Here is a 25,441-nt window from a genome sequence, read left to right on the forward strand (position 1 = left end):
AGATCAAGGAACAGGTTTCTGTCTATGATTGGATACAATTTTGAGTTAAAACTGAAGCTTTCAAAATGGCACAGATCTTAAACACCAATTTCAAAACTCCACTGATGTTCTGGTTTCTTAGAATCCAGGTACAAGGCTGTTTGTAAAACATAAAAAACTCAAACAGGACAGCTTCTACATCAACTGCACAATTTTTTAAAAGCAAAATTAAAATGTAGGATTTCTAAAAGTCCAGGAAGAACAAAAACGTATTTGCCTGCCATCTGAACATCACCAGACTAGAGATCTGGCAAGCCTCCTTGGGGAAGCCATGGCAAAGGTGAGGGGCCAACCCCCCCAAAAGGCTTTCTCTCTCCCCCCCAGTAGCTGCCCATTAAATCCCAGAAGAGGAGAGGCCCCTGGAAGAGAAGTTTCCGATGAAAATGTAAATAAATGGGTGAACTTGTAGGAAAGAAAGAATACAACAACTATTTGGGTCGCAGTGCTGTGTAAGGCTTTGCTGTCTAGGGCTAAGGAAGACACGCACTGTGTGAGCAAAATATGTGAACTTGTTTGTGGAATGTCAGCCCCTCGCAATGCCTTACTTGGCACAGCTCAAACTGAAACCCATGGCATTTCCCAGGCAATTCTGCTATGCTCACCTTTATCGTAGAGCACAGAGCAGGCAGAGCACAAGCTGTAGTCACTAGACCACTCTGTGTCCCAGTTCTTCCCTGGAGCTGTCCCGCAACTCTTACAGCGGATGCAGGCCGAACAGATCTGAATAGGGAGAGGATGAAGGAGACAGGTTAGCAGCTGCAACACAAGCGAGGGAAGGGTCTGCCGAACTAGAGGGGTGCCGGGAATCTGCAAGACACTTACCCAGCCCTTCCTCTTACGGAAAGGTTTAGTGGGGTAGTTGGGCCCAAGGCAAGCCAGGTGATAGCAGTTCCTGCAGCGCTCACACTCCAGCAGTTGCTGCGGCAGGTTGAGGAACAAGGAGAGGGAAAGTAGGCCATTACGCACGTTTTTGGGGCGGGAATTCATTGCAACTAATCACAGGTACGACAGAAATCCCAATGAGAAATGCAAAGAAGACAGGCAGGAGAGAACAACGCAAAGCAGGTGTATATGCCTCTGCTTTTACAGAGGTGACCAAAATGCAGAGAGCAGGCCACGGCTCTTGGTTTCACATGTAGGAACCTACCCGGGAAATCAGGTTCTTGGGATCCTTTCAAACCTGGCATCAGATATCATGACAAAGATGCTTCTCCTTACCATCCCTGTCCAAATTTCTCCCCATGATGTTGTGATATAACTTCGCCTGCCTTTAATGCGTAAAATCTTGGGGTCATGCATTCCTCTCATTCCTGTTCTTTAGACAACCAAGACACTGCCCAACCCTCCTTGTTCCTCTTTAAAACACTTAGATATGCCCTTTCCTTGCATGCTGCTAAAAACCTTTGCTCACACTCTAGTTCAGCGGTGTCTTTTTCTTCTTCTTTTAAATGCCTAGGGCTACATTGCTTTGTGGGTAATCTCTTGGGACCTGCATTCCTGAAGTGGTGAGGCCACCCCTTCCATCTCCAGCTGTGTTTTGTGTAGGGATCACGAGAGCATGGGAGGGGTGTGCAGCCCCTGTAAGCAGCCATGTTTACTTCCACAGACCCTCCCCTTGCACAGATCCCACACTGGGGGGGAAACACTCCGCCTTACCTTGGATGCCTTGTTTTTGCGACCGCAGACGTGGCAGAATTTGCAGCGGCGACAACACCAGCTTTCCTCCTGCTCGGGCAACGGTTGTTCATCCTCCTCCAGGCAGAAGGTGTGGAAGGGGTCGCAGCACACCTGGCAGAACACAAGCTGCAAAGCACATGGTGGGCAGCTGCATTAGATGCGCTTTGGTACACGGAAGCCGGAAACTCTCTGCAAGTTAGAAGCAACCCCAGTGTCCCCCACCCTGTTCCATCTACAAAACAAGGCCTGGTCTATTTGCTATGCATTTGTATCCCAATTAGGCATAATGGTTCCTGAGATCAAGGAGCAGGTTTTTATCTATGTTTGGATACAAGACCTCAAGTGCCCCCCTCCCCAACCTTCTGAATGGGGCTCACAATCCATTCCCTCCACCCCACACAACTGAGATGCTGGAAATCCCAGAATCCAGGTATCCTCACCCCATTCCTCAAGACCTACCTGATGGAACCCCTTGCTAGCACAGAGCAGGCACACCACCTGCGTGGTGACCGGCACCGAGGTGAGGATGCTGAGGCCGCCCATCAGCCAGACGTTCTCCAGGTCACAGTCCTCCTACAAGATACACAAGTGGGGGGGGCAGAGGGATAGCTGTGAAAAGAGCTACATGGAGCAAATCTCTCAACTGAAAGGGATTGGAGATCATCAAGCCCAGAGGTGGGGAACCTGTGGCTCTTTTAAGCGTTACTGGACTGAAACTCCCATCATTCTTAGCCTTTGGCCACAAATGGCTGGGGTTGCCAAGACCTGTGGCCACTGCATCGCTTTAAGCTCACTGCAGCCTCCTCTCCTCTCTCTTCCCACCCTGCTGGCACAAAAGCAGTGCTCCCAAGCAGCTAGGAAAGCCAGAGCATTTCTGGCAGTACCATCAAGTTAGACGTAGCTGTGCTCTTCAAAGTACAATGGGTATCTGTGATTTGTGAATGAGGGGTAGGTTAGGGGCAGATTTTAGGGCGTTCTGGCTCATTTGCAGTTGGCTGAGCTTGAATCGCACCAGCAGAAAGCAGATATTTAAAAAGGCATTACATCAGATTAAGGCTTTGATGATGATTATTTTTGCAGGAAGATGTGCAGGGGTGCCCAAAAGAGCATTTTGTGGCCCATTATTTGTCTCGTGTTTCAATATCATCATTTCAAAGATGCATCTCTCAAACAAGATACTCCCCACCCCGCACCTTGAAATCAACTCTGAGCCTGTGGATGCCATCTGTGGATTTCTGCTTCCCGTTCCAGCCGTTGGAGACAGATGGGAGTGTGCCAGAGGATGGGACATCCTATGGAAGGAAGGGGCAAAGAGGCAAGTGAACAGAGTCCAGCAGGAAATGCAATGTGTGGCCATTTTCCTAAACAGGGTGAAAGTTCAGACCAAGAGGAAAAGGAAACAGGAGGTTGTGTCCCAGGCTAGTTCTACACAAGAGTGTATCTGCTGAGATTAATGGGCATGACCAACTGAGGTCCACCAATTTCAACTGAGGTCTATTGCAAGCAAATCTTAGCTGGATACAAACCACGATTTCTATGTCCCTCCAGTCGTTGCTGGACTCCAGCATAGCCAATGGTAGGGATAGTGAGACAGCTGGAGGGCTTCTAGTCCTGGAAGAGGTTATTCTGAAGGAAGGCATGGTTGGCTAGCTGGCTGAACCCTGAATAGAAACACCCCACAATTCTGGGTGTTTTTCTGCAGCTCCAATTTGCATTTATAGGCTGCTTTCCTCATGCTCAAAGCTAGTGATATACCAAAAGAAGAATATTTTTTTAAAAAAACCAGCAAGGAAACACCAAAACTGAAAAACCTCTCATCAAACCTCAGCAGCCATCAAATAAAGTCTGGACTGTCTATGGGTTACCTCAGCAGCCTAGAGACTTCTGAAAGATGCAAGTTTTTAAAGACCTGCTTTGGAGATTCGGTTTTGGCCCTCGAAGTCATGGCCACTTCCCAAAGACAACAACTTGAATATTGGGAACGAACACATACACACACTCAAAAGGCACAAGGGTCATACTGAGCCCTTTTTTACACTAAATATTTGGGCTGAGTTGTCCCCCGCTGCCCAAAAAGGGCTATAATGGTGGAATACAATGTGGCTCACAATAAAACTGCTGCATTTTAAAAAACAAATGTGAGATAGTCCCTGCCCACTCTGACTTAATCCTTGCCCAAGCCTCACCTTCTCTGGCCTTTTTCTGGCCTTCAGCTGCACCACAGGCTGGAGGGGGGTCCTGCGGGGCCGACTCTGCTCCTCAGAGTCCATGGGAAGCAGATCTGGAAATGAAAGAAGGAACTGTCGGTCAACCAGCTCTTTTCTTCCCTGTCAGCTTTGATCAGTCCTAAACTGGATAAGGTCCTATTCTTGTCCTTGAAAGCACAGCAACTCAGCTACCTTTCCCACAAGGCTGAGGAACCTTTGGCTCTCCACAAGCTGCTTGGACTGAAGCTCCCATCCCCCCTGGTCAGCAAGACCAATGGCCAGGGATGGGGAAAGGTGTAGTCCAACATAATCTAGAGCAGTGTTTCTCAACCCTGGGTCCCCAGTTATTGTTGGGCTACAACTCCCATCATCTCTGACCACTGGTGCTGATAGCTAGGAATGATGGGAGTTGTAGTGCAACAACAGGAGGGGACCCCCTGTTGACTTTTTATCTGTTCACCCCAGGATGGGGTAGGGTGGCTCACACAACCACAGAGTTACAGAACAACAAAGGCTGCTTCACACACAGCCAAAATCATCCAGAAAAGTTAACTTGATGTGGTGCAAGTCCAGCAAGGCACACTGAGCCTGCCACACGAATGTCATGGGAAGTTGCAATGAGCATGCAGCAACATTATTCCTTTGTAGGATTGGTGCACGGGGCTATCTACACGCAGGATTAAGGCAAAGCAGCCTTGAATTCTCCCCCTCTCTCTCACCTGAGTCCCGGGAGGATTTCCGGCGATGCGTGGCTGAGCCGGACACCATCTCTTTCTCCGAGTCAGAGGATTCAAAGATGTCATAGGAAGGCCTCTGCTTGACGCAGCGCCGGGCTGACTTGCGCTGCAGCAGGGAGTCTTGCTCCGCTGTCTCCGTGGCCCCCAGCATGACTTCCCAGGGGGCTGGGAACTCCTCTTGAGAATCCTCTGAATCCCAGGGGACGATGGGCTTCACTACCGTACGGCCTGGAGACAAAGGCATGGAGTGAGCAGTCTCACGAGGCGGGGGCTGTCTGGGAGGACCAGATTCTCCCATTTACCTCCACTCTGCCACACACTCTACAGAAGGGCTGCCATCATTTCAAGGGATGTGGGAGGGATTGTGCACATCAGAGCAGGGCAAGGCTGGTGTCGTGTGGTGTAGGGGGTTAGAATGCTGGATTAGGAAGTTCAAGTCGGCACTCAGTCATGAGGCTCCTTACATGACCTTGGGCTTGTTGCCATCTCTCAACCTCGCCAGGTTGTTGTGAGGAACAACCACATATACCCTTTACCCTAGCCTTTGGCCCTTGAGATAAATATTTTCAAGATCCACTCTTTTTTGTGACTGCAATTTGTTTCAAGCTGTATTTTAAATGGTTGCTACCCGTTCTAGGACCTTAGGGTGAATGGTGGGTAATTATTAATATTAATAGCAATAATAACTTTGAGCTCCCTGGAGGAAAGGCAGGATACAAATTTAACAAAAGAAATAACACACCTCGTAACAGCTCTTAATTTGCTGAGCTCCCTGGGGGTCGGTGTTAGAAACTAAGATATGAAAGCTAGGGGCTAAGTGGTACCTTAAATGTAGGTTATGGGCGCAACAACAGAATGTCTAGGTGCGCTTTTTTATAACAAGAATACAGTGCTGAAAATGAACTGCAGCTAAAATATTATTTTCATTTTTCACATGGTCTAGTCCTTCCCCTGCTCACTCCCCCTAATATTCTTAAGAGGGTCTCTTCTCCAGTCTTCAGAGAGGAGCTGGAAGTGGAGAGGCAGAAAAAGGTCTTCCTTTTCTTCCACTCTGCAGTTTTAATTGGAAAATTTAGGCGCAGTACTGCGCCCAGAGCGCAGAAACTGCTCTGAACACTGCCTGGGGTGCAAAATAGCAATACTATCCAGGATTTCACTTTTGGCAAAGTCTTATTAATAAGCTCACTTACCTTACAGAAGTCTTATATTTCCCTCTTCTTCAATTGCTCATTTATTTCTCCCCTCCCTCCCAACAATCTGGTTCTGAGAATATCTCTCTGTCCCTCCTGATATAATGATTTTGCTGTGGCTCCACCCTACCTTTCTCAATAGGCAGGCAAAACTGATTCTTTTCCCCCAGGGAGAATCTGGCAGTCTTCTCAACTACCTCATTTCCAATACAAAGGCTAGTTAAGCATTCACCTGGCCAGGACTGGGTCTAGGCCATTGTTCCCATCACAAGGCTTTCGAGGCAGCTTGAGTCTTCCCAGCAAAACCTCCCTGCAAACTCCAAAAGGGGAGCTGTGATGCAGCACAAGACTCTTCAGGCCTACTCAGAAGTAAGTTCTGAGCTTACACCCATTTGAATGCACAAGGGGATTGCAGCCCAGGTTGGTAGCAGCAAACATTTTTTTAAAAATAAAAATTGCATCTTAAAATCTAACAGCCTGAAAGACCACAGTACTCAAAGCAGACAGTCATGAAACTTTAGCTGCAGGGAATCTGTCTTCTTAGTCTTACAAAACTCTTTCTGGGTGTCTTTGCTATATTAAGTCATCACCCCAAATCCCCCCCTTTTCTGCATTGCACCCCTTCCCTTACATTGCATGTGAAATTAATTACAAACTCCAGAGATCGACCCTTTTTCTCACGGGTGGGGGGGTTAGTAAAGACCCCTGCCTCAGTTTCCATATTAGATGCAGTGATGGGGCAGGGAAGGAACAGACACAGGTCAGGGAAAGGGGGAATCGCCCTTGCAGGGCTTCGATGTTGAGGCTGAAATTTATAGCTGCCTTCCCTTCCCCCCACCCCCCCCACGCTGAGTACAGAGAGGTCAGGAGTCTTGGCTTCCGCTGCTACAGCCATCTTTCTGCCCAGAGCTGATCCAATAAAACCCGGCCCATCTCCTTGCTTTTCCCTCCCTCCCTCCCTGCCACCCACCCCCACCCCCAAATCGCAGCCTTCTTCCCAAGATCATCTGCTCACATAATCAGTGCTTCTTCAGTCTGCAGGCAAGAAATGCCATTTCCCACACATACACCAGGCAGGGCTCGTGCTTGGTTCAACCTGGAATGGCTTCCCTTGGGAAAACCAGGCCCCACCTCTTCCTGAGGCAAGCCCACTTCCCCCTCCCCATCCCCAAGCAGGGAAGAGATCACATTCCCCCAATCCTCAAATCCATTGTCCCGGAACTATCTGTTGTGGTTTGCAGGGCTCCACCTATCTTTGTCCTTGACCAGCAAATTCCACCCAGTCTGTCTGTGCTTCCTCTACGCACTTTCAAAACCTAGCAGCCTCCATTGCCCCCAGCAAAAAGTAGAAGGGAGAGAAGGAGGAAGGGGGCAGATTACCCTCTACATTATAGCACAATGGTTCTCAACCTGTTTGAATGATGGGATTGCTCTCCTTACAGCCATCTCATTTCATGGCTGTGTTTACTCCATACATTTAAAGCCAACCCCTCAAAAGAAAAGGAATCTTAGGGACTGCAGTTTGTTAAGGGTGCTGGCATTGGAAGGGGTGAACTACAGTTCCCAGGATTCTTTTTTTTGGGGGGGGGGGGACATAACGTGTTTTAAATATATGGTGTACATGCAGCCTTTTAAGAGGACAGGTCCCTGCCCTGAGAAGCTTACACTCTATTATTCAGAAACAGGGTGGGAAACAGAGGCAAGAGAAGGAAGGGGAGGCAGAGGGGAAGGAGAAAATGTGATCATCTGAATTAAGAAATTATCTTAGAGAAGGCTTAGTTATAGTAGGGAATAGGAACTCGGGTTAGGGAGGGGGTTTGCTGCTAAAGGAGCAGTTGACATCACAGCTTCCTTCCTTTGTATATACACAAAAATAAAGCCATTCGAACAAAGTCTTTATCATGGAATGGACTCCCTCAGAAGGTGGTTTTTAAACAGAGGTTGGATGGCCATCTGTTATGGATGCTTTACATATTTCTTATAACGCTTTAGTTGAGATTACAGTCGTACCTCGGCTCCCAAATGCTTTGGGAGTCGAACGTTCCGGCTCCCAAATGATCGAAAACCAGAAGCGAGTGTTCCGGTTTGCGAACGTTATTTTAGAAGCCAAACGTCCAACAGGGTTTCCGCAGCTTCTGATTGGCTGCAGGACCTTCCTGCAGCCAATCAGAAGCCGCGCTTTGGAGGTTGAACGTTTCAGGAGTCGAATGGACTTCCGGAATGAATTCTGTTCCACTTCCAAGGGTACGACTGTACTGCATTGGGCTAGAAGACCCTTGGGCCTTGGGCCCCTCCTGCCATCTGCAATATGGGGCTGATCGTGCTACCCTACCTCACAAGGTTGTTGTTAAAGAACGATCACAAGGTAACGGATGCAAAGCACTTGGAAAGCAGTATACAAACGCTAGATAAAGGAGAACAGAATTTTAATAGTCATTTTCAGAGAGTTAAAAATTTCCACATTGGCAGAGGGTCCCACAGAAATCTGCCCTGAGACAGAGTACAAGAAGGGTCAGGAAGAGCTTGTGGCTAGACATGGTGGAAGAAGGAAGGTCCGCCCCCTTTTGGAGATTTGATAGCTGTGGTTTTCCTCACAAGCGAAGGCTAAGAGTCACTGCAGGTCAGGTTCCAATGCCCCCACATTGATAGCACAGAGCAGTATAGCAGCCTCAAGGTTACAAAGTTGTCCCCCCCTTTCCGCCCTGCCTCTCAAATCCCTCATTTGAGAAAACAAAAGGTCAGGGGAGGTGATACTGTCTTTCTCTTGGGGTTCCTTGCACTGTTGGCAAGGAGCTGTATTGGTGCCCATCCCCCAGGTGGAAAAAAAATCACTTTATTACAATAGCCACATTAGAAATTACTACATTTTATGAGAGCCAAGAACTCAAAAGCATCCAGAAGGAGGACAGGGTGAAGAGAAAAGGCACATAAACCTGCACGTCCTAACACTGTGGACGGGGAGGCTGCTGCATTTTATTTCTTACTCTAAAAGGCAACCAGATGATGAAATGAAATAATAATAATCACGGTTCAAGGACACATTCCAAGACCAGCACCTGCAACTTCCAGTGGAAGAGGACTCAACACCATTGTCCTCCCCAGAATTTCCCATTTGCTGCTGCCAGCCTCCTCTGGAGGAGAGATGAGGGAGTTAGCTGTAAGCAATCTAGACCCTCTCCTCATTTAAGATGGGCTGCTGGGGTTTTGGAATGCAGTAAGACTAGCAGTGGAGCTTCCACCATCATTGCCCTCCCCAACATTTCCTTTTCATCGCAGGAAGCCACTCCCTGGAAGTCAGATGAAGGATCCAGCTGCAAGTCATCTAGCCTGGCAAGAAGACCACTCCCTCCCTCTCTAAACACATTCAAGCCTTAACCAGAGCCAGGGCTTTTTCGGCCATGGCCTCGATCTGGTGGAACGCTCTGTCACAAGAGACTAGGGCCTGCAGGACTTGACATCCTTCCGCAAGGCCTGAAAAACAGAGCCGTTCCACCAGGCTTTTGACCAAGGCACAGTCTAACCTCCTCCTTCTGTAATCCTCATAGAACTCTAGCCCAATGGTTGCCATTAATTTGATTCTGAATTGATTTTAGAATGTATTTCAATTAATTAACTGTGCTTTTATGTAAATTGTGCTATTTTTACTGTTGTTAGCCGCTCTGAGCCCAGCTTTGGCTGGGGAGGGCGGGATATAAATAAAAATTTTATTATTATTATTATTATTATTATTATTATTATTATTATGACTCTGTGGAGTGAAGCAAGATCAGCCCCTACAACTTTACTGTCTTTCTGCTCTGAACTTATACATTTAAGTCCAGATCATTCCTTCTGTCATATTGAATTTATTCTGTTTGCTAAAATTGTCGGTTTTTGTCCTGTTTGGATTTACTGATGACTTCCCTTTATGCTTTGCATTCTGAATGTTTGCTGTAAGCCACTTTGGGCACACAGCTCACTGTGGAAAAGATGGCCAGTGTGGTGTTGTGGTCAAAGTGTTGGACTAGGACCTGGGAGAACCAGAGTTCAATTCCCTACCCAGTCATAAAGATCGCTGGGTGACCTTGGGCTGCCTCAGCCTACCTCTCAGGGTTGTTGTGGGGATTTAATGAGGATGGGGAGAACCATGCATGTATGCCACCTTGAGGCTTCTTGGAGGAAAGGCGGGATATAAATGCAATAAATAAATAAATAAATAAAATATCAGTTCCAGCCAGGTAAAAGCACTCAAGCAGGGCTTGGAGCAGAGCCAGTAAAGGCTGGAGCCAGCAGAGGTAGTGGGAGAAACTTGTGGGTCAGGAGGAATGGCCACTTTTGGCTCGTGGGACTGAGATTCCCCACCCCTGATCTAGGAAAAACAGCCCCCACTCAATTTCAGTGGAATGACACCTGCAGACAATACACACAGGAGTCAATTGAGACTTGGGGGCAGCACACACACTAACCTTTAAAGCACATTCCTCTCAAAGAATTCTGGGCACTGTAGTTTATTAAGGGCTGCTGGGAATTGCAACTCGGTGAGGGGTAAACTGCAGTGCCCAGAATCCTTTGAGGGAAAGAATGTGCTTTACAGTTATAGTGTGCATACAACCAAAGTCATGAGTAAGTTAAGCTGTTGACTACTCAATGGAGGATGATAGCTTAGAAGTAGATCACCTACTTTACAGAAGGTCACTGGGTCTACCCTTGGTGTCACCAGTTAGAGGGATCAGAAAGACCTATTCCTGAGACCCTGGAGTAGACCACGTGGTGCCCTTCAGATCCTTTGGACCACAACTCCTACCAGTCCCACTAGGGATGACCAATGGTCAGGGATGCTGTAGACCAGCAATATCTGGAGGGCACCAGGTTGGAGAAAGCCAGAGTAAACAAGTATGTTTGCCCTTGTATAAGGCTGCTTCCTATGTTCCATATGATTAGAGGTGCCTTACTTTGCAAGAAGACCCCTATCTCAGAAGTAAAGAGGGTGTTTTTTTAAATAGATCTGACAATACCCACAGGAATGATCAGGAAAAAAGAAAAGAGGTTACCAGCCTGCAGAGCTTTCGATCTCTCACAATGGGACATGCCCCAGTCCTGCGGTGGAGCTCAGCAGGAGAGGAGCCAAGGAAGTGGGTTGCCCATCCCACTAGGAGGGCACTGTGTCTCAGGTTACATATTCCTTCCTGGTGGTGTGAATGGAAGAGGCAACCCATCCCAGGGTCCCCTCCTTCATTGCAAGGTGAAGGCAGATTCCAAACGGGAACTCAAATATGAATTTGCGGAAAGAGCCACTGTTATGGAAGTGTTGTACAGTGGTACCTCGGGTTACAGACGCTTCAGGTTACAGACTCCGCTAACCCAGAAATGGTACCTCGGGTTAAGAACTTTGCTTCAGGATGAGAACAGAAATTGTGCGGTGGCAGGAGGAGACCCCATTAGCTAAAGTGGTGCTTCAGGTTAAGAACAGTTTCAGGTTAAGAACAGACCTCCAGAACGAATTAAGTACTTAACTCGAGGTACCACTGTATCCTATTTTAAAAAATGGAGCAAAGAATGCAGGTCTCTCTCTCTCCCTCTCTCATATGCCCTGAGCTCTTGGGACTGGACAGGCTACAAATCTAAATCAGCCAAATGAAAAGCCAGTCCCTAAAATGAACAATCAGAGTGTCTAAGGAGCAAATCACCAAGAGCCTGGTTGCTAGCATGCTTGGATGCCATCTGCACAAGTTTCCACCGGGCACAGAAGGCAGCTAAGCTGCAAAAGGAGCCCCAATATATCACTGTGGCCACATGAGCTCTCTCTTTCTTCCACACACACATACACACAACTCTGATACTCCTGAACAAGTAGCGCTAGAGGCTTATTGAAGGATGCTTTGGAACCTCCTATACGCTGAAGGTCAAAACAAGGACGCTACCTCTGTTCCAAACCCCATGGGGCACGTCCCAGGGAGAGAGATCAAAAGCAGCTACAGCGCTATGGAAGAAGTATCCACTGGCACCAAGTGAGGTTGGAGCCACCTGAACAGAGCACCTCGAGTTCTGCACAAGTGCAATGAAGCCACGGGATATAGGATGGACCTGCTAGCACAAATCCTGCACACAGATGGTTACATTCAAGTCAGTTCTACTCAGAGCACACTTGCTGAAATTAACAGACCTAAGTTAGACATGCCCATTAAATTCCAGTGGGTTCATTCTGATTAATATTCTATTTATTTTCTGTATACACAAGATGTGTTCCTGACTTCACAGTTCTAAAAGTATACTGGTCAATGATGAATGGAAACATTTTTTTAAAGGGAATGCCCCAAATCCCCTAGAAGCAGGCAGAGTGTCTTACATTTGTGGGAGAAGAACTCCTCCCTTCAGTGCAGTTACCACGGCCTGTGAATTGGACTTGTAAAGAAGCCTACAAATGTCACTAGCCTATGATTTCTTTCTACTACCAACCTTTAGTTGTATGCTAGCTGTGGAGAAGAGGGGAAAGCCTCCTCTCTGCAGCCAGCACAGAAATAAATGCAGCCCACTAGACTCTTAGCAGGCTACTAAAAATATTTCCTTCCGCCAAGTGCCCCGATGGTGGAGGGACAGGGAGATCTGCCCCTTCTCTGGCAGTCTGGCACTATCAGGGAGTCATTAAACACAAGACTGGCACTAAACACCCCATTCTTTTTCCTCTCTCTCCCCACCCCCCCAATATCCACGAGCTTCAACCTTTCTTCCCAGTCTCTGAAAGAGGCTTAGACACCAAATTTCAACTTCTCCACAAAACAGAGCTTGTTTAACAACGTGTAACAATTTAATACGTGAATTTGCAAAATATAACCCACCAATACACAATGTGAAGGACAATAAGTAAATAGTAGCAGAAGAATTAAGTCCATTTGCACACACACCCCACTTTCCCACAGAAAGGTTTTGCCCAAAGCGGCTTACAGGAAGATAAAACAAACATAGCTGGTCATATCGATAAAAACAGTTAAAGATATATCAAAACACACAGTTTCAAAATGCACAGATAACAACAATGAAAACAGCAGCCCCAGACTAACACAAAACTTTATAAGTGACGGACCACTAAACATCAAAAGCCTGTTAGAACAAGAATATGTCTTTTAAGTGCTGAATGTCATCATCCATTCTATCATGATGTAGAAACCAGTGCTTATTGCAATTCACGGCTGGGTATCCAGTACAGAACTCCTGCACCCAACCCCTACTCCACTGTATACGTGGGACTGGACCCAAAAGGTTTACATGCAGGTAGAAATATGTTCACAGAGCCCTTGGACCAGAAGATTGCAGTACGCAGGATAGTACGCACCCCGGAAATGATCTCTTTCAGCTTCTGCCTTCTGGAAGAAGGTATAGGGTTATAAAGACCAGGACTAGCCGCCTGAGAAACAGTTCTATGAAAATGCAATTCTGGTTCTAAACGCAGCATAAGGAGTCTCTATAGTATATTGTATTTTAAAATGGGGTTTCAGAGTTTTTGGGGCTTTTGAATGTCTTATGTAGATTTTTCAATTTCATTGTTCTGTATGGGACAATGACAATAAAGATATCGTATCATATTGTAACGACGCCAAGGAAGAGGCCACACATAATCACACAGCCAACTCACAGCAGCACATGATCAGTCCACCCATGTACAGCCACTCAATCGTTACCTTTCTTAGAGAGCCGCTCCACCCGCCGCGCCTCAATCTTGTCGCACTTCCGATACCTGCCAGTTAGCCAGACATGACATGGTCAGAGCAAAGAAATCAGCCGCAAAGAAACTCTTATCTGGTCCACCAGCGCAGGAGGAGCCAAAGGAGCTCTGGCCCACACCCTCCCACCAAGGCAGCAAAGGGTCAGGGCCCACAGTATGTGGTCTTGCTCAAAGCAGATAGAAGACTGTGGAGCTAGACACCAGCAGTGATGGAAAGCTGGCCAAATACTCCTCAGTGGGGAAGAAAGCCCCATCTGAGAAAGGAAAGGTTCTTTTCTTGCCAGTGGCATTCATTTGTTTGTAAGCTTTGTATGCTGCAATTTCATTGAAAATATCAAAGCAGTTTACAGCATATATAATAAAATACATGTGGTTTTTTATACTAACCCCCCCCAACGCACACAGCTATCAATTACAGAAGATGTATTCTTAATTGTCTGCATAAGCCTAGTAGCAAGGAGAAGTTTAAGCTAATGCCTGAAGGTTAAAACAGAAGGTGCCTGCTGAATCTCTGCTGGAAGAGCTTTCCATGGGACTGGGGTTGTATTATTATTATTATTATAATTATTATTATTATTATTATTATTATACCGCCCTTCATCATAAGATCTCAGGGCAGTTCCCAGAATAAAATGCAGGATACAAACAAGTAAAACAAAACAACAAAGCAATAGCATGTACAAATGCACAGTGTAAAGGTAAAGGTAAAGGTACCCCTGCCCGTACGGGCCAGTTGTGACCGACTCTAGGGTTGTGCGCTCATCTCACTCAAGAGGCCGGGAGCTGGCGCTGTCTGAAGACACTTCCGGGTCATGTGGCCAGCGTGACGAAGCTGCACTGGTGAGCCAGCACCAGTGCCGCACACGGAAACACTGTTTACCTTCCCGCTATAAAGCGGTACCTATTTATCTACTTGCACTTAGGGGTGCTTTCAAACTGCTAGGTGGGCAGGAGCTGGGACCGAACGACGGGAGCTCACCCCGCCGCGGGGATTCGAACCACCGACCATACGATCGGCAAGTCCTAGGCACTGAGGTTTTACCCACAGCGCCACCCGCGTCCCTGACAGTAACTCAGGTCCTTGTTTTAAAACAACGTGCTTCTAATCTCCGCAGCTATGGGAAACAGTAGGCGCCTCCAGATTTACTAATATTTTGTGGGAGGGATTGGTGTGCACAATTTACAAGTGGATTAAAGTGCTCTGCAGCCCTAGGGGCAACTAATTCACTTTTTTATTTTAAAAAATCAGACTTTTTGGAGTTAGGAATGTGATGGGAAAATGCATCATGGAATAAGATGCATGAACCACTCCACAAGCAGATCAGGATGGTTGCTCATTGTCATATAACCTCCCCACAAGCAAATCAGGACACGTGCTCTATAAATAGGTTCCTGGGGGAGCCTACTGCCCATATAACAGATAGCCATCCTCTCACCTTCTTGCATGACAGAATTGCCTCGGCTCAGAAACCTCTTCTGCATAGCTATTAAAAACACAGGAGTCCCATCCTCCTTGACACCTGTCCACCCTTCTGAGGATGACTCAAGCTAAGAGAGGGGGATGCAGCTTCCCGAGGCTATGTGGCACATCTCCAGGTTCCCCCCCCCAAAAAAAGTTGCTAGTCCCTGCTTTCTACCACTGCTGTTTAGATACCTCAATTTGAGATTAAACCAAACAGCTCACCTTTGCCAGAACTACCTGCATGCAAGAAGGTGAAGCTGTTGAGTTCACCTTGAAAAGCAGGTGAGGTGTGAGGAACCTTTTTCAGGCTGAGGACTGCGTTCCCTAATGGAATTTCAAGAGAAATGAATGGGAGCCGCTACCAAATATAGTGCAAGGGAAGAATAACGATGAGGGCAGAAAACACTGCCCAAATAATCCTGATTCCGGATGGGCACCACCATTTTATTTCTGTTCTTCCACTCGATTTGGGCACCATTTTATTTTAAGAATCCTGCGTAAGCTGCTTTTACAACTCCTATAAAGTGGGACGTAAGTATGCTAAATAAACAAACCACCCAACCACTTCCAGACTTCACTGGAATTGGCACGTGGTTGGGCAAATATGCACCTGCGCTCCCCAATCCAACACGAGACAAGCTGCTGTAGTATGCAAATCTCCATTGTCGAAATGGGGCAAACGTCTACACACTTACAGGCCTATCTTCCCCGCCTTAAGGCCCGGGAACTTGTTTTGCAGGTAGTGGCTGCCAAGGCATTTAGCAGGCAAGATTCTGCAGCCCAAACTGAGCTCTGCACGGGAGCTGCGCAACTCCAGCATCTACCTAACCTCAGCCACAAAACCACTGGACATCACCTATTTTCTTGGCTGGGCAGAGAACCCTTCGGCCACAGCTCCCGGTTCCCAAGCAGCACAGAAGAGAGAAGCCGGAGGGCAAAATTCAGCAACGAACTGGGAACCCTCCAGGACATACTCACACGCAGCACTGCTTCTTGGTGTTTGGCCCGCCAAACTTCGGCTTGTCTAGGCAGTTGATGCACTCCCCACAGTCCTGCAGCTTCAGGCAGCCTTTGCACTTCCCACAGCGCGTCATTCTGTTCTTCTTGCCGTGGTGGTGGTGGTGATGGTGGGAGACGTGGCGACGCACAGGGGGTGGCGCGGCCTTGACGGCCGTATCTGCCTTCACTTGCTTCTGGTGGCCGCTTTCGCTCTCTGAGGCTGAGGAGGTCTCTGTGGAACGGAAAGTTCAAAAAGATGACCGAAATGCAGCTCCATCTCGAGGCCCCAGAGAACATCTCTGTATGTCAGCCAAATATTTCTATGGGCGCAAGAAAAGCTCGGTGCAGCCAATGTAAAAAGGACCAGGCCACAAAAGGATCTCATTCACTTATTAGGTCAGAGAATCATAGGATTGTCGAGTTGGCAGGGACCTCTGGGGTCATCTAGTCCAACCCCAACTCAGCTAAAGCATCCATGACAGGTGGGCATCCAACCTCTGCTTAGAAACCTCCAAGGAAGGAGAGTCCACGATCTCCCAAAGGAAACCGTTCCACTGGCGAACAGCTTTCCAAAGAGTCGGACTTTTAATTAGGTAAGACTGTGTGCTATTGGCAAGAAGGGAACTCAGCCCGTGTAAAGGCTCCTGCATTTTCACTTTGACACTAAAGGCTTAAGTATGGAATTGCTCCTCCCAAAGAAAGTACAGGCAACTCCTCGTTTACGTGCCTCTGATTGATGCCTAACTGCACAAATGCGCGGAAGTGAATTTTAAAATGACAAAACAGGCCTAGAAGAGCCCAGAAGGGGCAAAAAAGGCACGGAAACAGCACCCAGCAATCCCAAGAGCCTTTGCACCAACCTCTGAGGCCTGAAGAAAGTTCGAATTTGAGCAATGAGGAACTGTTCACACGGAAGTCCCCATCCATGGGGCTTCTGTCGGAGGAAGCCCTGCCCCTCACCTCCATCAACTGGGCCTGGGCAATACAGTCGTACCTTGGTTGTCGAATGGAATCCATTCCGGAAGTCTGTTCAACTTCCAAAAACGTTCGGCAACCAACGCACGGCTTCCAATTGGCTGTAGGAGCTTCATACACCCAATTGGAAGCCGCGGAAGCCACACCAGACGTTCGGCTTCCAAAGAATGTTCGCAAACCAGAACACTCACTTCCGGGTTTGTGGCATTTGGGAGCCAAAATGTTCCGAGTTCGGGATCCAAGCTACAACTGTATCTGGTTTTCAACATTGCGGTATATCACCAGCTAAACAACGTGATATACTGATATACCACAATGTCTGAAATAAGGATGGGGCTATGTAGAAGCAATGGCTGGCTTCCCGGTTTTTTTTCCACATAGTGGTGTTTGCATAGCACAGACACATATACATAATAAGTTGTGATATATTGCCAGGTCAAAAATTATGAAACTGGTATCACAATACGGACTTCGAACTGGTTTTGGATGCTATATTGCCCAACCCTAACACACATCATGATTTGCAATATATTGCCAGGTGAAAAATTATGAAAGCGATAGAACGATACGGAATTCAAACCGGTTTTGGATGATATAGTGATATATTGCCCAGCTCTACCATCAGTCCTAGCCAAAACCAGTGTCCCCTGAATATGGCATGATGGCAGTGCTCTCCAGGATCTGTGCAGAGCTAACACTGGTTTTCCAGTCTTCCTTATCGCTCCCCTGATTATCCCACCGAGGATCAATAAACATCTTTGCCACATAGCTACAGAAGGAGATGCCACATATTAGTGCGCCCATTAATAGCCCTGTGATCCTGCAGCTCAGCGCTCCTCACGTTATCATGCTCACCCTTTAAAAAGAGGCCACAGAGCGTAAAGGAAAGAAAGCTTCAAGCTGGCATCCCCACACAACCACTCACCCTCTACTGTGGGCGATGCAGCGATCTCCTCCCTCTCCCGCAGCGGCAGGGCACTGAGGCGCGGCACATCCTCTGGCACCATGGCACGAGACTGCCCCAGGGCCACTGAGGCATGCCGACACACGTGCTTGATCCGAGGGCCCTGCACGGGGGACTCTTGGCCCTGCAAGGGAAGAGAATTAGGATCGGCCATGGGCATGAATGGTAAACAGCAGGGCCGGCCCTGAAACACCCCCCCCCCCCAGTTCTCAGTGAACCTGTACCACCCGGCGCTTGCCAGGAGTACAGAGAAGGACTACACTGCTAAAAGCCACTGGCAGGCCAGGCCAAGAAAGGCAATCTGCACAGAGGATACCTGTGTCTACATAGGATCCATTGCTCTGGAAACCAGAATCATTGTCACTAACCGGAGTTCAGCTACACCACTGTATATACATGCAAATAGTTACCTGCTTCCTGTCCTCTTTCCTGTCCTCTTCTGCCACTTTGAGTTCAGTAGTCACCTCCTGCTTAACAGGGACCTTTGGAGTCTCAAAGAGCTCAGTATTGACTGTTTGACACCCCTATAGAAAAGACACACACAGATGAAAGGTAGTTAGTTAATTAGTTAGCATTTGAGACTCTTTTTGCATATACCAAATGTCCCAAGCAACACTGGCCTCTCCCCAGCATAACGGCAGCTCTCAGCCTGCGAATGTGTTTGTGGAAACTGATCTGTGATGCCAGTTGCACAAACACAGAACATGCCTATATGTATGGTGCTGTCCAGATACTGCTGAGACTCCAACTCCCATCAGCCCCAGCCAGCATGGTCAATGGTCAGGGATGCTAGGAGAAAATAGTCCACAACTTCTGGAGGGCACCATGTTGGCTAACTGCATTGCAAAGCACTGGACATACCCTCCAAACAGTCCAATGGCTGGTACTAAAAATTCAGACTCTCTTTAAAAAGCAAAACGAAGATGACACTGGAAACCCACAGTCTTGGCTCCCTAAAAGTGAAGGCCATTTGCGTGGGACTCGTGAAAACAAGAGGTGCTTCAGTGGGAGCTGTGTGACTTCTACTCTCAGTATAGCTACTGTACCCCAATCACCACCTTCAGCCTCAGCCTCTCTCCCTCCCTCCTTCTTCCCCTGAGGGTCATCTAGTCCAACCCCCTGCAATGCATTATTGATCTATTTCAGGATTCTTGGCTTTTCTTCCCCAACCCACATCAAGACACACACAAAAATCAAAACTATGGGAGTGGGGGACCCCAAACATTAATTATACAACCAGAAACAAAGCTTTCAAAATAGAAGCATATGCATTTATGTACGCTTGCTCTTTATGTTAATGTAATAAAATCAAAGAGTGCTTTCTGAATGCAAAATGGAGAATTTCACTTACCTAGAAATTCTGGTTGTTCAAAGAATATGAGGTTTAGCTTATTTAAACATAACTCCAGACTCTTTAGACACAGGTTTAAGTAGAAAAGGTATTCCCAAGTAAGAGTCAAGCACAGAGCATAATCTACAATGCAGAATTCAGCATCCAGAAACTCTCTGCTTTCAGACTTTTAAAAGCTAGTGTTACATTCCTAAGATTACAATCAGAGGCTTGAAGGTGTGTGGTCAACTGATCAGATCTCAGGTGTATGTGTTTTGTGGAGACCATTTCAGCTGCGAGTTTTGGAAGACATGCTCCCTACCTTACAGGCCTTTTTCCACCTGCTCTGGGAAGGCTGACTCCAGTTACAAAAGCTGAGGCTGTTGAACAGACTCTTTGGCTGGAGTATTATTTAGCAGATTTCGTGGGGAAGGGAGGTTTGCTGCCGTTATCGATATTAATTTTTCATTTCTGTATTTTAGATCTTATGATTTACATGGAAATTGTTCAATGTGTACTTTTTGATGTTCCATTAATTGTTTATGACTTCTGTTATATTTGTAATTATGAAATGTTTTCATGTTGCAAGCCGCCTCGAGCACTGTTTTAACTTTGGGAAAGCGACATACACATAAAACGATCAATTGATGGTGGGAAAGAGATGTAGATTTTGCTGTGGCCAGGGGCTGGACTTCAGTACCCTGCCTGGCTTCCAGCCCTGACAAGCGGAAGTGAAGTTATGCAAAACAGATTATGCTTAATCTGCATAATCTAAACAGGTCACCATTTTCCTTGCAAAGGACTTTTGATTACTTTAGCACATTGCCCTGGATGTGGCCATGCCATGTGTTGGTCTTAGAACTGCTGTGCACGTCTTTTTTTGTCAGGGGAGAGGGCCAAAGCTTGGTGGCAGAGCAGAGAGTAGAAATAAAAGGGAAGTTCTCGCGACAGAGGAATGTAAGAAGCGGATTCCCCCAAGGATCAGTATTTTTGCTTGTTTATAAATCACTTGCATTTAGGGATGAGCAATGAGGTGGCCAAGTTCTCTGATGACACCCTAGTGTGCAGCATGGTGAGGGACTGCGAGGAGCTCCCAAAGGATGCACCCAAGCTAGGCGAATGGGCATTAAGATGGCAAATGCGATTTGATGAAACAAGGGCAAAGTGGCACACACTTGGGTTAAAAAAAAATCACATATATGGTTAAGGGGTTCTGAACCAGCAGTAAGTAACAGGAAAAGGGTTACTGGAGCCATGGGGAATAGCTCGATGCAATTGCAGTCCCAACAAGCAGCAGTGTGGAAAAGGCAAATTCCATGTTAGGGAAAGGGATTGAAAATAAAACTGCCAATGTATTAATGCCGTCATACAAATCTATATAGTGTGCCTGCACTCAAGATTACTGCGTACGGTTCCAGTTACCACACCTCAAAAAGGATATCATAGGGCACGGAAAAGTTAAATCAAAATGATCCCGGGGCTGGGGCAACTCACCTATGAGAAGGGCTGGGTGATATCAGCTTTTCAATGTTGCAATTTATCACCAATCGAACACCATGATATCGTAATACATCACGATGTTGAAAAGCAGAGGGAGGAACAAGTTGCATTGGGTGGGGGCCCCACGATGCACTGGGGTGAAGCCGCCTCAGCAGGAATGCCAGCAGTTTCACCCCAGGGTCTTGTGGGCCCTTGGCCAATACAGCTTGCTTCTCCTTCCGTGGCAGTGTAACTCAGGAGCGATGGCAGTTTCACCCACGATACACCTCCAGGTGAAGGCACCATCACACTCTGGCCCTCAAACCAGTGCTGGGTGATGTATCAACTATACCTATGAGGAAAGGTTACAATATTTGGGACTTTTAGTTTAGAAAAGGCAAGTTTTTCTCCTTCCCTCATAATACTGGAATCCAGCGTCATTCAAGGATGCAGAACGTTGGAAGAATCCAGATAGGAAAAAAAGACATACTTCTTCACACAGAGCATAGTTAAACTATGGAATCTCCTGCCCCAAGATGTAGTCATAGCCAGTGCTCGAAACACCCATTGTTCTAGGCGCATTTTGCGACAGGGGATTTCATCAGTGCAAGCAGTTTCTGAGCTCTGGGTGCAGTACTGCGCCTAAGATTTCAGATTAAAGCTGCAGAGTGGAAGGAAAGGAATACGTTTTTCTGCCTCCCCACTTCCAGCTACTCTCTGAAGACTGGAGAAGAGACCCTCTTAAGAATATTAGGAGGGTGGGCAGGGGAAGGACTAGGCCATGTGAAAAATGAATATAACATTTTAGCCGCAGTTCATTCATTTTCAGCTTTGTATTCTTCGTTATTTAAAAAGCGCACCATAACCTAGGTTTAAGGTGCCACGTAGCTCCTAGCTTTCATATCTCAGTTTCTAACACTGGTCATGACCCACCAGTTTGGATGACAACTTGGTGGAGGACAGGTCTACCAATGGCTACCAACTACAATGGTTGTGCCCTGTCTCCAGGATCAGAGGCTGTATTCCTCTCTGAACCTACCTGTTCCTGGAAAACCTAAGTAGGACCTGGTGTTGCTCTCAGGTCCCGCTTGGCCATTGTGAGAACAGGTTGTTGGACTGGATGACCCTTTGGTCTCATCCAGAAAGATTCTTAGGTCACAGCCTTATTTGGCTGGCCCAATTATCACAACTTCTTTTAATGCAGGGATGGAGAACCTGTGGTCCTTCCAATGTCGTGACCGCTGGCCGCGCTGCATGCAGCTGATGGGAATTCAATAACGCAGTTGGTTAGAGCATGGTGCTGATAATGCTTAGGTTGAAGGCTCAATCCCAGTATGGGACAGCTGCATATTCCTGCATTTCAGGGGGTTGGGTTAAAGGATTCTCAGGGTCCTTCCAATTCTATGATTCTAAGTACCCCAGCTCTGTTTTAATGGAAAAAATGACCTATGTGGACACTTATACAGGGTTAACGTTAACTTTACCCACAACGTCTCTTGATGAACAGTACACAGTACCACAGTGGGGCATGGAGCTTAAAAACAAAACAGATGAAGCAAAATCATTAACCGAGGCCCCAAAGACCATCGGCCTTTCCTTCTACAAATGCACAGCCTTGCCTATCGCGCCAAAGCCTTGCCACTCCCACCCCTGAGGCTTCTCTTACCGGCGTCATTTTGAAGTGCTTCTGCTGATCGATCTTGTACAGCTGCACCTTGGCACGAGTGAGCAAGCTGTATACCTTATCCATGCTTGACAGCTGGGTAATAAGGGGCTTGGGCTCCTCTGGAGGGGGCTTCAGTGCCTCCGAGCGCAGGCTAGCTGGCTCTCCCTCACTCTCTGAACTCTCAGCTGCCACCTCCTCCTCCTCCTCCTCCTCCTCTTCCACTTGGGCCGACGGAGGCAGAATCCTCCGGATGGCCACCTTGTGAACTACGCCAGGAGAATTGACATCCTCCATGGTGATCAGCTCTTTGCCCTGAGCCCCAAGTGGCCTAGAAACCTCTGGGAAGAGGGGCAGGGCAAGGTGGTTCGTCCTTCCCAACAGCTTCTTGCCACTGCGGGTCACCACTGGCTCGTAAGGGAGCAGGAGACCCTCTTGCTGCAGTGTGGGGAGATCCCTCCTGAGCTCAGGGGACGCAGGCACTAGATCAGATTCCTCAGGAGACACCGTCAGAGATTCGTAGATCTTCAGGTGTGCCTCGCTGGGTGTGAACTGGGGGGCTCGCAGCAGCGGGGTCCGCTTGGCCGGGGGAGATGGGGTTGGCGCTGGAGTGCTGAGCAAAGGAGACGAATCTTCGCAAGGAAGATGGAAGAGCGCCTTGCCCGTATCCTTGGGGGGCGACGGGGGGCTCAGCGAGGTCCACCTGAATGTGGGCTCCCGAAGGATGGAACGGCGCTTCTCAGGTAGGGCGGGAATGGAGGAAGTTAGGAGGGGCACACTGGGGGAAGGCGGGGGCGACAGGGCCCGAGAGGTATCTTTATCAGGGGAGCTAGGGGCTGGGGGAGTCAGCTGAAGAGGAGTCTCCAGCAACGGCAGCATGGGAGTCTCCTGCTTGTCTGCACAAGGCCCATCCGCTGCAGCGCTTTCCACGGGCTTGGCTGCCTTCTGCGGAACCTCGTCCATAAAGCGGCGGGGGGTCCGGATGAGGCGCGACGAGCGGGCGCTCACCACGGGCATGATGAACTGGCGGATATTCTTCAGGAAGTTGGCCTTGTGACCTGGCGCCTCTTCGAAGCCAGGCCCGCCAGGCTGCTGTGCAGCTGCTAGAGCCTCCTCCCTGGCTTTGGCCGGCAGGTGCTGAGAAGCCAAACGCTGGGCCCGCTGCGTAGCGGTCAGGGGAGGACGCCCGCGACCCCTTTTCAAACACTGCGCCCGCGTGGAAAGGGCAATGCTGGAAGTCCCCTCCTCGGAAACAACTCCTGACCCGTCACTCTGCGGGCAGGGCTGCTGGTGCTCTTGCTGGCCAGCTATCTCACTGGGTGAAGCAGGAACGCCACCTCCGGGTGCTGGAGCTTCTGGTTCTGGCTCAGAAGCCTCCAGCTCTAGGACAGGAGCCTCTGAGAGTTGCTCAGATTCTTGGGCAATCACCTCTAGTTGTGGCTCTGGCTCTGGCTCTGGGGCAGCAAGTTCTGGCTGGGGCTCTGGGAAAAGGACTTCTGCCTGAGATTCTAGAGTACAAGACTCCTCTTTCTGTTCCGGCTCTGGGGCAGACCCGTCTGACTCTGACAAAGGTGCCTCTGACTCCGATACAGACCGGGAAGGAAGTGGGGAGATTCCCTTCCTCGGCACAACGCTCCACTTCCTCTTGCGGCCCCTCCTGTGCCCGGGAGTTTTTAGCCGGACGTGGGTCACCACCAGCTGGCCGGACTTGTGCCGCTTGGCCTTTGAGAAGAACTTCAGGATGAGTGGCGGCTTCTTCGGGGGCTCCTGGGGCGGAGGGGAGGGGCTGGCCACTTGGCACGGTGAGGGTGACCGAGGGCTGCTGCTGCTGCTGGGTTCCAGGGTGGAATCTGGAGCTTTGGTGCTTTGACAAGGAGGCTTGGGTCTCGCAATGAGCCTCTTTGTGAAAGAGCCCCGTGGCCGGCCTCGCGGCCTGGGCGACACAACAGAGTTGAGGTCCTTCTCCATTTGGGACGGGAGGGCAGGGGAGACGGAGGGTTTTGTGGGGTCGCCAGGCTCTGGGTCTGCTTCAGGCTGCTCAGGAAGCATGCCGCCAGCTTGGGGGCTGGATGCCGACAGCCGATCTGTCCTTGCTGGAGACCCCTTATTGCTCTGAAGCAGCTCAGCCAAAGCCTTCACCATCCGCTCCCGCTGGGATTCCACAGCTCTCTGCTTCGACAGCCGCTTGGAAAGGGTATCCTCAGCAAGCCCCCTTTTTTTCCGACCACGTGCCGGCAGCACTGCGCCTGTAAGGAGAGAAGGGAATCTTGGCTGTCAAAATGCCTCTGGAGTTTCCAATCTACAAGGGCAGTGTGTACAGCACCAGGCCCTGGATATACTGTATTTTTTGCACCATAACACTCACTTTTTTCCTCCTAGAAAGTAAGGGGAAATGTCTGTGCGTGTTATGGAGGAAATGTCTACGGGTGGCATGCCTATGGATTTTCCTCCTCTAAAAACTACGTGCGTGTTATGGTCGGGTGCGTTTTATAGAGCGAAAAATACGGTAACATGCTGGGAAGCGCACCTCCAGAGAGCAGAAGGATTCTCAATACTTCAACTTGCAGACAGTTTTGTCGAAACAGTTAAACACTTGGAGTGGTCACTTACAGTAAGCAAACAACTGCTTCCAGGTGAGCACATGTGGCACCACTGACAGCATGTGCACCGAGACAGGCAGCACCCATAAGTCCTTACTAGCAGGAAAACATAGCAGGACACTGAAGAAGGCATTTTCTTTGACCAATGATTAGTAACATGTATTCCCCACTTTTGAGGAGTCAAGACTTTTCAGCACCTATGCTCCAGAGCTCCCTGTCTGTTGATATGACAGTCACTATCTTGTTTCTGGTGCCTACTAAAAACTCCCTTTTGTTTAGGCAAGCCTAGCCAGACACATAATTTTTATTTGTTTTTTTATGTCTACTTGTCCTTAAGCTGCAGATTTTATCCACATTTTGACTTTCTTTTAAAGTTTGTTGAATTTATCAATATATAAATTAATAAGAAAATGCTATTTT

The 25,441-nt window shown here is 48.2% G+C and overlaps 1 protein-coding gene across 1 annotated transcript in view; it reads right to left on the reverse strand.

Annotated features, from left to right (window-relative positions):
- Positions 1 to 25,441, reverse strand: part of KMT2B (lysine methyltransferase 2B) — a 62,900-nt gene that overhangs the window by 21,613 nt on the left and 15,846 nt on the right. Inside the window, 12 exon segments of the mRNA XM_081018559.1 lie at positions 642 to 759; positions 862 to 957; positions 1,696 to 1,842; positions 2,176 to 2,289; positions 2,910 to 3,008; positions 3,903 to 3,997; positions 4,643 to 4,888; positions 13,506 to 13,561; positions 15,990 to 16,242; positions 17,911 to 18,073; positions 18,360 to 18,473; positions 22,425 to 24,667. Coding sequence (XP_080874685.1) covers positions 642 to 759; positions 862 to 957; positions 1,696 to 1,842; positions 2,176 to 2,289; positions 2,910 to 3,008; positions 3,903 to 3,997; positions 4,643 to 4,888; positions 13,506 to 13,561; positions 15,990 to 16,242; positions 17,911 to 18,073; positions 18,360 to 18,473; positions 22,425 to 24,667 — 3,744 coding nt within the window.

This window comes from Podarcis pityusensis (genome assembly GCF_964106645.2).
Source record: "Podarcis pityusensis genome assembly, chromosome: 8".
In the NCBI taxonomy this organism is placed as follows: domain Eukaryota; kingdom Metazoa; phylum Chordata; class Lepidosauria; order Squamata; family Lacertidae; genus Podarcis; species Podarcis pityusensis.